Source organism: Dipodomys spectabilis, unplaced genomic scaffold (genome assembly GCF_019054845.1).
Source record: "Dipodomys spectabilis isolate Male_0828 unplaced genomic scaffold, ASM1905484v1 ptg000411l, whole genome shotgun sequence".
NCBI lineage: Eukaryota > Metazoa > Chordata > Mammalia > Rodentia > Heteromyidae > Dipodomys > Dipodomys spectabilis.
In genome coordinates, this window is record NW_024871088.1 from 1,415,440 (window position 1) to 1,428,922 (window position 13,483).

Sequence of the window (13,483 nt, forward strand, 5' to 3'; positions counted from 1 at the left end):
TGTAACTGTAATCCCTCTATACATCACCTTTACAATAATTTTTTAAAGAATTGCATATAGAGAGGAAAAAAAGATTATGTGCTTTATGCTATGCTACGGTGTGTGTGGGTAAATTGGACCCATTGTCTCAGTTAGCAAGTGTGTGGGATTACCAACCAGTATCTACATGGATGTCTCTTGTCCCTGTATTGTTGGCCCCTGTTAGCCTCTAATGCAGCCCATCATCTTCTAATTTGAACAATGGTCTCATTGCTCCCATGTAGCAATAGTACCATAAGCCTCTGTTGAGTCTACGATGCTCACAGCCCAGCTACTGTTCCTTATTTTTTTTGTCAGTCATGGGGCTTGAACTTGGAGCCTTGGCCCTGTCCCTGAGCTTTTCTGTTCAAGGTTAGTGCTCTACCACTTTGAGCCACAGTTCCACTTCCAGTTTTCTGGTGGTTTATTGGAGATGAATTTCACAGGCTTTCCTGCCTGGGCTGGCTTTAAATTGTGTTCCTCAGATCTCAGCCTCCTGAGTAGCTAGGATTACAGGCTAAGCTCCAGTGACCAGGTTGTTCCTTAGTCTTTTTAAAAAGTTTGTATCTCATATTTCACTGAGATATAATAATAGAGGGTATTCAGTAAGTGTTCATCGAATGAATGATTTCAAACCCAGAACAGCAAGAAGCAGATTAATTTTTAAACTATTACTTATATCACATTTATAATACATGGAGACACTTAAAAAGTATTATATTTCAGGTGATTAGATGATGTATCATTATAACTAATTGGGAAATGCTTAGTTTACTCTTTTATGGAGATTTATACTAGCCTTTCCAAGGTTCTCAGAATTCTGGGAGCAAAGAAAACATTTAAATTTGTTAAATCCTGTGTCTTCAAAATATAATTGACCACAGAGCTCTATTGTTTTTTAATATTTAAATAAAATTAAAAAAATAAAATAAAAATAAAAAATAATTAAATAAAAATGTTGTTTTATAGAATGGACTTTGAAACAGGTAATCTATACTAGTTTAGGTAAAAGCTTGAGAGGAGAAACACCAAGATATTAATGGCTTGTATTTCTCAGTGCTAGCATTATGAATGTTTTTTCTTCCTAAAAAATATTACAATAAATATTACTTTTAAACTAAAACAGTAATAAAAGTATTCACATTTTTCAATGGTAGTTCTTGAAGAAAATAAAGGCAAGGATAATTTAAGGTGGAGAACAATTTAATTTTAACCTTCTGTTGAGCAAATAGCACATTTTTCAGGCCTTGAAATCTGGAAAACCAAATATTTCATTGCTCCATTGCGTCTTCGAGATAGATGCTCAGTAGACAATTGGTTCACCTATGAGTATGCTGAGAAAGAAAAATAAAAGGATGAATGCTGAATGCAGTTTACATTGCTATACCCTCTCCAGAGCTGCAATGCTACTATGCAATTACATCACCTGTTCTAACACTGGAATTTTAGTTAGCTACTTCTCTTAATATGAACCAAATCATTTCATAGGTACAAAATGCTTTGATGATTAAAGAGTAGGAATATGTTTATAGTACAGTTGGGATCAGAAGTTGTGATAAAGGTATAGTCAGACATTTTTCTTTTCATTTTAAAGTATCTTTTAAAAATGTACTACTCACCAGGTGCCAGTGGCTTATTCCTGTAATCCAAACTAATCAGGAAGCTAAGATCTGAGGTATATGGTTCAGGACAGGAAAGTCCATGAGACTCTCATATCCAGTTAACCACAAAAAAGCCAGAAGTGGAGCTGTGGTTGAAGTGGTAGAACATTAGCCTTGAGCAAAAGAAGCTCAAGGAGAGTGCCAGGCTCCAAGTTTAAAAAAAATGTACTACTTAAACAATACAATTTGTTACAAGGAGATTAGAAAGTGCAGATAAAAAATGAAAATAAATAACAATTAAACAACCTATTAACTATCACAAGGAATATAATCAATGCTTAATAATATGATTAAATCCTGAAAGGTATTTCCCTGTACATTTACTTCTTAATAATTTGGATTAAATATATATCTTCTATTAGAATGTTTTTTCTACTCAACAATGTTTCAACAATATGGTTTCACGTAATTATTGTTCTATATTGATGTTTTGGTGTTTGTATGGTGTTCATCATATGAATTCCTAATGCTTTATTTAGCCATTTCCAGTCTTAGGAACATTTAAGTTGTCTCCATTTTTAACATTATAAATTGTATTAAAATTCCAAGTCTGTGTCTTTATTTTTTAAGATTTTTTTGTGTTGGTTATGAGGCTTAATTTAGGGCCTGAGAGCTGTCCCTGAGCTTTTTTGCTCAAGGCTAGCACTCTACCACTTGAGTCACAGCTCTACTTCCAGCTTCTTTGGTGCTTAATTTGAGATAATAGTCTCACAGATTTTCCTGCCCAGGCTGGCTTTGAACCATGATCCTCATATCTCAGACTTCTGAGTAGCCAGGATTAGAGGCAAGCCACTGGTGCCCAGCTTTCAATAAGATTTTTATTAGCATAATTTAGTTGTACAAGGGCAGGTTTCATTATAAAACATGTGGCTTAATCCAGCTCATCCCCCTCCATTTCTCTCATCCTCCCTCCCCTTAAATGCATAATTTCTTAAATAAAGGCTGTAAACAAATATTTAGTATATCTGTTACATGTAAGACACAAAAACAGATTTTAACAAAAATTCAATACATACAGGTATCAAAAAAATCCTGAACATATTTTAACACTAGTAGTCAGCACCTACAGCACTTTGAACACCATTTAGTACAACGTTCATTGCACCTGCTATTTCAAACAATTCCAATTGCAGCTTTTTCTAGAGTCTGCTGGATATGGCACACATTTCTGGTTTCCCTTGACATTTTACCTTTCAGAAGCACAAGGGCTTCCACTGCCATCTAACATTCTTGCCTTGCTTTCATCTTGTAAACCTGATTGCTCTTTCAACGACTCCAAGTTCAACTTGCAATGTTGAAATGACAGTGAATAAAAGAGGTTTCCTCCTGCATCCAGACTTTAAAGCAATTGCATCCCATTACTTCATCCAACAATGAAATCCCCAACCTATGTCATTCTTGGTCTGCTGAAATCTTGCCTCTTGCAAAGATTGGAAGCTGTTTTGAGGCCTCCAGGAACTCTCTTGGACTCTGTGTACACTTCTCATGCCAATAACCTTGCCTTCACTCTGGCAGCAAATGCAGCTTAACTTTTCAATAGCAGAAATCTTCAGTGGGCTCCCAGATATTGGGAACTTCCAAATTGGCGCAATATTCAGAATCGATGAACTACAGCTAACATTTTGAATGCAGCCAATGAATAGTCCCCCTGGAAGTGTATCCTGTTCTGATTTGCCTTTTTATTGGAAGGATTTGGGGCAGGGGAGAAGGCCAGCAAACTGGGGGAGGTGTAGCAAGAATTTCTTTTAGTCTATCAGGATAAAATAGGAAGAAGTAGAAAAAGAGAAGCATTTCCTGCTTGCATGCAGGGGATGGGAGTTAAAGACTGCCGTGTGTGTGTGGGTGTGTGTGTGTGTGTGTGTGTGTGTGTGTGTGTGTGTGTGTGTGTGTGTGTGTGTGTGTGTGTTTGTAAGCTGCCACAGTGCTAGCAGATAACCCAGCATCCACAGTAATTGCCTAAGGATAATGAGCCACTGGCCTAAGCTTTCATTACAGCTGCAGCTAGTGAGAGAGAAGTGAGTGTGGAATGCGGCACATAGAGGCTGTTTGCAATTGAAACATATCAATTAAAAATGAAGGAATGTTACTGAGAATCTTCAATGTACCTAGTGCCAAGTGCCCCTTAGGACTATAGATTTAAGCTTTTCTTTCTGTTTTCAACATATAAAAATTTAAGTATTTTAGGTGTCTTCATCAAAAAAATCATGTCTCTTACATCTATCATTTTGTCCTAATCTTACATTCCTGAAAGTCTTTAATATTGTTTGCTTTTAAAGCCTGTTTTCCATATCTTCTTTTGTATTTTCCATCACTGTCTCTTCTCCTTTGTGCTTATTATTTTCTGTGATGCTTTGCTTTTTATTTTTTTTCACATTTCCCTTGGGAAGAAGGCACAAGATTGCTGAACTTGCTTCTAGCATTTCCCAATGTTTCTACTTTTCCTTTGACACAGGAGCATGGCCTCCATGTAGCCTGTATGGAAATTGCCTTGCAGATTTTCCCTTGAGAAAGGACTTGTGTCCCTAGGTGGTTCAGAATGCTGATGATACAATACACAGCCTTTCTCTGTTAACTGTTAGGGCTTGCCTCAGTTGCAAGGGGCTGTCTCATACTTCTTCATGAGGCCACCTCACATCAAAGTTAGAGACTCTACAGTGGTTTCAGGCTCATGTGGGATGAATTTGATGGGGTCAACCAAGACTTTGTGGGGCTTGCAAGGCAGTTCAACTTCTCCCTCTTTCCACAGCCTTCTCCAGGCATTTAACTATAATAATACCCAGAATACCAAACTCAGATATCGCTATCTGCTTATAGAACATTTGAACTGTGGCACACCTTCCTCTCCCCACCACCAAGATTAAAATCCTGTTCATCACTGTATGTGGTTCAAAGTCCAGATTATTTCAAGTTGGAATGACTCTTATTGGTTAAGTGGCCTATGAACTGAAACAAGTTATCTGCTCTTGATTTCCACACCCTGTAACAATGATGGAGCAGAAGAGGATAACCACAGTAAACATTCTTATTTGAAAGAGCAAGAATGAGAGACACTGGCTCCATCCTGGAATCGTGCTAGACTAACCATAATTAGGCCCAGATTTAGCTTTCTAGGAGGACATCCTGGGCCCATTGTCCACTATCTGGGAAATTCCTCCGTCCATTATTCTCTCTGGCTGAATCTGAGGCAAGTATTGAGGAGCATGACCTTTGAGACCTTCAAAGCTGGTCTTCTCATGGAAGATCGTAGGTCTACTTACTATTTACTTTGATAGCTCATTTGATTTCCAGCTTGCGGGTTCTTTGGCAATAAACTTCTCTCAAAAGCTCAGGTGACTTTCAATCAGTGAATTTAGGGGTAATTTTGATTTTGAAGTCTGTATGACCCCACATTTCTATTCCCTGTTCCCAACCACTTGTTTATGCAAACTGGCCAGCTATTCTTTGACTTTATCTCTTCTAAGACATCCCCTCCTCCTTTGGACTCTGTCTCCTACCATAGCAGTGACCTACCAATTAGTAATTTTATCATTCTTTCTAGCCACATAGATATAGTCATTTCTTGGTAAATGATGGATGAATTAACAAAATATAGTTTAACTATTTTGTTTTCCTCAGAAATCTCTGTAGCTTTAGATGGACAAATATTTTCAGACAATTGAAAATATAATTATATATTTTCTATGTGTTATTCCTGAATCATAGGACAGAAAATTATGAGCCAATGAGGTTAATAAAGGAAATTATTTAGCTAGGTACTGGTGGCTCATGCATGTAATTTGAGCTATTTGGGAGGCTGAGATCTGAGGATTACTGCTTGAAGCCAGCCTGGGCAGGAAAGTCTGTGAGACTCTTATCTCCAATTAACCACTCAGAAAAAGCCAGAAATGGTGCTGTGGCTCAAAGTGGTAGAGTGGTAGCCTTGAGCAAAAGAAGCTCAAGGACAGCACGTAGGCTCTGAATCTAGCCCCAGGACTGGCAAAAAGGAAGGAAGGAAGGAAGGAAGGAAGGAAGGAAGGAAGGAAGGAAGGAAGGAAGGAAGGAAGGAAGGAAGGAAGGAAGGGAGGGAGGGAGGGAGGGAGGGAGGGAGGGAGGGCGGGAGGGAGGGAGGGAAGGGAGAAAAGCAAAAGAGAGAAAAAGAAAAGAAAGAGAGAAAGGGAGAGAGAAAGAAAAAGAAAGAGAGAGAGAGAAAGGAAGGAAGGAAGGAAGGAAGGAAGGAAGGAAGGAAGGAAGGAAGGAAGGAAGGAAGGAAGGAAGGAAGAAAAAAGATTTGGTGGTAGCCAGTGGCTCATACCTGTAATCCTAGCTACTCAGGAGACTGAGATCTGAGGATCATGGTTTGAAGCCAGCCTGGGCAGGAAAGTGTGAGACACTTATTTCTAATAAAAACTAACCCCCACCCAAAAAAAGCTAGAACTGGAGCTATAGCTCAAGTGGTAGAGCACTAGCTTTGACCAAAAGAATCTCAGAGACAGCTCCCAGGCCCTGAGTTTAAGCTCCAGGACCAGCACACACACACAGAAAAGATTATTTGCAAACCCCGGCTATTAAATGTCAACTGTTAGTTGTTGGTAATGGATAGGAAAGATTGCAGGCAAAAAAGAAAAAGTTCAAGGAGCATCTTGCTTACAGAATCTTCCTCCTTAAACTCTCCTTCAATTACAAAAGAGCACCTGAATGTTTCTGTCCCCTTATGTTACTTGACATTTTTTCTCTCCTCTTCTCTTTTCATCCCATAATAGCTTACGTGAAGCAGCAGAGAGTGCCAATTACTGCTACAGACATAAGAAAGGCAAAGATGGCTATTGAAGGTATGGAGTTCCTGATTAGATCACGCAGGTAATTCTTGATGTTCCAAACCCAAGATCTTTGTTTTCCTGCAAAAATAGCATAGACATTCTTTGAGGAGAGGTCTTGTTATTATTGTTGGCCAGATAATATAACATGTACTATTCTCTTCTGCTGCCTCTGGGGTATTCAAAGGATATACATTATTTTAAAGGAATCTCCTTAGATAAATATCATTTTGCTTCCTCATAAGTCAAATAGAAAAAAACAATTTCAGTTCTAGATATCTGCAGGACTGTTTAGAGTTTATGCAATACTTTATGAAAGAGAAGCATGAACTGATAATAAGAAAATCTCCAGTGACGTGTTATCTACCACATGTCTACATATTCTTTAGGAAGATGAACAGAGTTAATGTCCCCAGAGCAGAGGAAGAAGGGGCCAGAACAACTGGGATAAGGACTTTGGGGAAAGTCTGCTAATAAAAGTAAGGCTGGATTGAGCCCCAAAGCTCAGGGAAAATGCCCAGGCCCTGAGTTCAAGCCGCAGGACCAGCACAAAAAAGGGCTGAAAGTGCTGTCTTTCCTTTAGAAATGGTGAGGGAAGGGGGGCTGGAAAAGTGGCTCAGTGGTAGTGCACTTGCCTTGCATGCATGAGGCCCTGGGTTTGATTCCTCAGCACATATAAGCAAAAAGAAAAAAGCCAGAAGTGGCACTGTGGCTCAAGTGGTAGAGTGCTAGCCTTGAGCCTTGAGCTGAGGGACAGTGCCCAGGCCCAGAGTTCAGGCCCCAGTACTAGACCCCCCCCCAAAAAAAGAAAAGAAATGCTGAGGGAAGGAGAGGATACTGTGATTTGACCACAAGGGGAAACACAAAGGTCTGTTCCAAGTGGAGTTCACCACTCACCAGCGCAGCACTTTCTGAGTCTCAGAACCAGAACACTCCAAAATGAGTCTGTGGTTCCGCAGATCATCAGGTTTATTTTAAATTTCGCCTCCTTCATGAAGTTTCCCCTTTCACCTCCCCCAGACAAGCATTTATCAAATTGCATGGAAGTTTGGCATCTATGGGTTGTCTGCCCACCTGTGAACAGGTATTTACCTTGGTATTTACCAAGGTCTTTGTCTTTGTTGGTGCTTGTTGAACTCAACTGAAACAAATCAAACAAATCCAAGATAGAATTCTTAGGAGCAACTGAAAAATATGGAATAATTTTTCCTGACCTGAGAAATAAATCTTATGTCTTTCGAAGTCAGGAACATTCATCCTAATGGCAAGTATGCTCTTTGGGTGGGATTTTGATTCTGATTTTTCTTGATGTCCAGTATTAGACAGTGATGAAGAAGCTTCTATCTCTAATAAGAGTAAAGTCAGTATGCACAGAAGAAACACAATGCACAGATGTTTTTTAAGTTCCATGGACTCTGACTTCCAAGGAAAGGTTTATGTTTAAATTTTTCCACAGAACCTGCCTGAAAAGTTAAGAAAATGATAGTTTAGTTCTCATTGCAAATCAAACACTGTAACTCCTCTCACCTGTTCTATACACAAGGATTTACAGAATCATATGGGTGTATCCTGAACACATCAAAATCTCACTACATTCTATCAGGCCAGGTACTTTAATATTATATTTCTTTAACTCAGTGGAAACTTTCTGCTGTACAGGCCAAAAACTATCACATTTATTTATTTTTTTTACTAGTACTGGGGATTAGAACAACTCAGGGCTCGCTTTTGCTAGGCTGGTGAGATATCACTGAACCACGCCCCTTTTCACTGGTTAATTTTAGGAGTGAGTCTCACTTCATAACCAGGCCTGAGCTACTATCTGCCTACTTGAATATTCCTGTCATCATTGGCATGTCAGGCATGCACTATCACATCCAACTTCCCTGTATAGAAATGGACTGCCATATACTCTTCTGCCTGGGCTGACTGGGCACTGCAATCCTCTCAATTTCAGCCTCCTACATAAGTAGCTAGGAGTTCAGGTATGAAATCTGGCACCTAGTTTCAGCATCACCTTTATAGCATCATCATCTTTTCACTCCTATGCCTTAACACATCAGAAACACCCTGTCAGTTTTACCTACAAAATGTATCCAGAATCCTGTCACTCCACACTATCTCCACTGCTATTCAGCCTCAACTCTCTTTCCTCCCTCCAACTTCTTGTGCACTGAACAGCCAGAGATCTTGTAAGTAGTAGGTCAGATCATGTCATAGTTATTTCTCTGATCTCATAGCCTACTAGTCTTACAGTCACTGACTCAGCTTCGTTCCTGTTGAACAAGCTTAGCATATTCTTATTTGCTATGTCCTCTCCACAAATACTCAGCTTCCTGAGTAGCTGGGATTAGAGGTGTAAGCCACCGGTGTCTGGCAACTATCACCTTCATTGAAGTTATACCAGTCTTCTACAAACTTGTTAATCTTGCTACCTGCTTGATTTTTCTTTACAAACCTCGTCAGAATATAGTGTAAATACAGTTTTTCATTTAATTGTATATCTCTCCTGATTATAATGCACACTCCATGAGTGCAAGGAATTTTTGTTGTTTTTGTTTTGGTTTAGTTTTTGAGACAAGGTTTTTGCTATGTAGTCTAGGCTGGCCTAGAAGGCTGGCCTAGAACACCAGATCCTCCTGCCTCAGCCTCCTCTCAATTGCTGGAATAATAAGGACATGCTGTGAGTGCAGAGATTTATGTCTGTTTTGTTTGCTGCTGAACAGCATCTAAGACATAGGATATCCAAATGTTTAGTAGTGTTTGAATGAATGGTGAATTTTCACACATTTGTTACATAACCAACAGCCATTCATTTTTTGTTTTTCATTTCTACATCCAACTGAGAGAAGCACAAAAACCTGAATCTTACCTTCCTAGCCATTTCTAGCCATATGACATGGTTCTTGTCAAAGAAACAGAATCAAAATCTAGTCAACAGCCTTTGGGAAGGCTTTAGGCTGCCTCAATAAAAGAGATGGCACTGCTATTTTCCCTTCATGTCGCCTTTTAACACAGTTTAAAAAGCATGGCCTGAAGTTGCTGCAGCCATCTCATGATCATGAGGCAATATTCATAAGGAAAACACCAAGAAAATGGGATATATTCTGATTATAACAATTTCAGGCCACTAAATTGATACCTGTAACTATTCATTCCTCAACTACTTGTTACAGGAAAAATAACCCTGTTTGAGCTATTGCTCAAATAGGACGGATAGACTCAACTTTACCTAGAATACTGGAACAGAGCTAAGTACTATTAAGCATTGTGAAACCTTGTTAAATACTGTTGAGAATACTAGTTTGGGGCTGTTTTCTTTTTTCTCTTTGTCAGTCATGGGGCTTGAACTCTGGGCCTGGGCGCTGTCCCTGAACAATTCAGCTCAAGGCTAGTGTTCTACCACTTGAGCCACAGTGCCACATCCGTCTTTTTCTGCTTATGTGGTGCTGAGGAATCGAACCCAGGGCCTCATGCATATGAGGCAAGCACTCTACCACTGAGCCACCTTCCCAGCCCCATGGGCTGTTTTCTTTAACTCTTTTGTGTAAGTACCCTATCATTTTTTCCCCCGTGAATGAGCAAAATCACCTAGAGCAGGCTATTCAGGACTTGGGACAGCGGTAGAGTGGTGATGGAGGTGGAGTGGTGATGGAGGTACAGAGAAAGCAGAAGGGAGTGGGTAGAAAACTACAGACATGCTGGGTGCCGGTAGCTCACGCCTATAATCCTAGCTACTCAAGAGGCTGAGATCTGAGGATCGTGGTTCAAAGCCAGCCCAGGCAGGAAAGTCCGTGAAACTCTTATCTCCAATAAACCACCAGAAAGCCGGAAGTGGCGCTGTAGCTCAAGTGGTAGAACACTAGCCTTGAGCTGAAGAGCTGAGGGACAGTGCTCAGGCCCTGAGTTCAAGGCCCACGACCAACAAAAAAAAAAGAAAAGAAAAAAGAAAACTACAGACACTAGTTGCTGAAAGACTTGCTGGGAGTTAACAAGCCTTGAAAGCTGTGGGTCCCAACACCACAGCTTACTAATATGAAGGCCCAGAGTCCTGATACCCAAGACTTAAGACTTAAGATACCCAAGACTGGTGCTGACTGCTGCTGTAGCTTGTGGCTGCTTGGAGCTGAAGATTTTACTACTTTCCAATCTGGAAATCACAACTCAGAGCACTAAGCCTCTAACCTGAACACCTAGTAAGTTTTTGGCTTCTAAGGCCAGAAATTTACAAGTTATCAGGGCTTGGAGATATAGCCCTGTGAGTCTGTCAGCCAAGTCTGTGGGCCTTTGGCATCCAAGGCCTCAGGACCTCCCCCACTAGAAGAACTACTGCTTACCTACTAATAGTTTCTACTTGTGTACAGCGAAAAGACCCTGGCAAGCCCATTGGTAACATTTTGAGCTTTTGTTGCTACATTAATTGATGTTAATCTATTGTGGAGTCAGACTTGAATAGACCCTTGTCTGGTAGGAAGCCACTTACCTGAGAATTAACTGGGCATCAAAATATCCAAAGGAATCGTGAAAATGGCTCTCAGTATTCAGGGAGCAACAGTCTTGAAGTTGACCAGTCGTTGCCGTGTGTCTCTGGAGTTCCAGAAGGAAACTTAGCACCCTTTATGACATCATCAAACTCATTTGAATCTCACCCAGTATCCTCTATTTGATAGTTATGCACACAGACATCTTTTTCTGCCCATGAATACACATTTGTATTGATAATAAAACTCATTCTTATAGTAGTTGTATCTACTTAAGTTTGATTTGATTTGATTTCAAAATATTTCATTCACTGTGTAGTATTTACTATATTATACCTTATAACAGTGTATGTATGGCACTTTAATAGATAAAGGTGACATTTCTTTAAAGCTGTTTTATGTTTTTTTTTTTTTTTGTCGGTCGTAGGGCTTGAACTCTGGGCCTGGGCGCTGTCCCTCAGCTCTTCAGCTCAAGGCGAGCGCTCTACCACTTGAGCTACAGCGCCACTTCCGACATTTCTTTAAAGGATAAAACAGACATTATTTAATATGATGATGGGATGATTGGTTTTCATTTAGATGTACTTGAGAATTCTTTGCCACTATAAAAAAGGTAAGTTCTATGTGAGTATTATTTAGTAGTAGAACACTTGCCTAGTATGCATTTAATTCCTAGCCCTGCAAAAATAACTCTATATGGGCCAGAGACTAAGCAAAAAATACACATACATACATGCATGTAGAATATATGTATATTGAAGTGCTCAGAAAAGTTTATTTTGTGCTTAGAATACTTTTCTAAGATATCAAAAACTGTACAACTAAACTTCAAAAGTGGAAGAGTTAATATTCTAAAGGAGAAACTTTTAAAGAAAGCTGTTGTACATTACAATACTCAAAGTCTAATGGCTTCCCAGAAAGAAAACCTAAAAAATACTAAAAGGAGGTATACTACAGAATCATCTACACATAATACTAAGATAAATCATTGAGTGTCTGGGGGTTTTCCATAATTCCCTGCCATTGTTGCAAAGTGAAAACTATGTGAATTCCTTGGTGAATTCCTGTGTAATACCACACAGGTGCCAGTCAAGCAAAATAGCATATGAAAGTTGTCATTTTATTTTTTTTGTGTGTGTGTGCTGGTTCTAGGGCTTGAACTCAGCCTTGTGTGCTGTCCCCGAGCTTTTTTTTCTTTTTGTTGGTCATGGGGCTTGACCTCTGGGCCTAGGTGCTGTGTGTTCTACCACTTGAGCCACAGCACCACTTCCAGCTTTTTCTGCTTATGTGGTGCTGAGGAATCAAACCCAGGGCCTCATGCATGCAAGACAAGCGCTCTACCACTGAGCCATCTTCCCAGCCCTCCCTGAGCTTTTTTTAAGGCTAGCATTCTACCACTCACTTGAGCCACAGCCCCACTCCCAGATTTTTGCCAGTTAATTGACGATAAGAATCTCATGGACTTTCTTGCCCAAGCTGGCTTTGAACTGTGATCCTCAGAACTCAGCCTCCTAAGTATCTAGGAACTGACACAGAGCTGAAAATTTTCTTTTTTCTTTTAAAAAAACAAATCATTATTTTTAAAACATCAAACATATACTGACTATAAAATCAAATTAGAACATTTTGTACAAGGACAAAGATATATGGAAAACTTATAGTAGTAGATGCTTTATTTTCTGAAAAGAATACTGCAAGTAGAATGCAAACTGCATTATCAAATTATGCCTTGACTTCCTAAAATGTAAAATACCAATAACAAAGCTTTTCAATATCACATTGAAAAAAATCAGAAATGCCCAGCATCATAGTAGAAAAAAAAAGCTAAGAATGCTGGGTGCCAGTGGCTCATACTTGTAATCCTAGCTACTCAGGAGGCTGAGATCTAAGTAGCACAGTTCAAAGATAGCTTGGGCAGGAAAATCTGTGAGACTCATCACCAATTTAAGAAACTACCAAAAAGTCAGAAGTGGAGTTGTGGCTCAAGTGATAGAGCACTAGCCTTCAGTAAAGAAGCTCAGGGGCTTGAGTTCATGCCCCAGAACCAGCACACACACAAGAAAAGTTTATGAAAATTAAAAAAAATACCATAGATCGCTTTCGACATGACAACTTGTACTTCTCATTGCATGTAATTGTAACCCCTCTGTACAGTATGTTCACAATAAAAAATAAAAATTAAAAAAATAAAAAAATTAAAAAAAAATAGAGGACAAAAAATACCATAGACTTATAAAAAGTTTCATAAATCAATAGCGTATTCTGTATATCATGTGTAGACAATTACAACTAAAGCAAGGTAGGTGTTATTAGTTGCATCATTTAGGAAGCATGAGAAAAATTTGACCTGTACTTGTAAAAGACTACAGACTTGCCATTGAAATACTATTTCTTGAGATAATGGGGGTGGAGTTCCCATTTCCTAATAAAGGGTTTTTTCACACAGTGAAACTGAGAAAAATATAAATATATCCTGAGAAATCTTTTTTTCCTCAAGGAATTACAAATACCTCAAAGTAAATCTTTGAAA

General features: G+C 39.3%; 1 protein-coding gene across 1 annotated transcript; it reads right to left on the bottom strand.

Annotated features, from left to right (window-relative positions):
• Positions 1-1,321: 1,321 nt before the first annotated feature.
• On the bottom strand, positions 1,322-7,882 carry Smim9 (small integral membrane protein 9). Its single transcript, XM_042667522.1, has 3 exons — positions 7,687-7,882; positions 6,424-6,553; positions 1,322-1,352 (listed from the first exon to the last, which is right to left on the bottom strand). The coding sequence occupies exons 1-3, from the start codon at positions 7,880-7,882 to the stop codon at positions 1,322-1,324; spliced, it is 357 nt and encodes a 118-aa protein (XP_042523456.1).
• Positions 7,883-13,483: the final 5,601 nt, after the last annotated feature.

Coding starts and splice junctions, on each gene's coding strand:
- Smim9 (XM_042667522.1), bottom strand. CDS start 7,882: ATGGAACTTAAAAAACATCTGTGCATTGTGTTTCTTCTGTGCATACTG. Junction 6,554..7,686: donor ACATAAGATTTATTTCTCAG/GTCAGGAAAAAT, acceptor CTATTTTTGCAG/GAAAACAAAGATCTTGGGTT. Junction 1,353..6,423: donor GGCACTCTCTGCTGCTTCAC/GTAAGCTATTAT, acceptor TTTCTTTCTCAG/CATACTCATAGGTGAACCAA.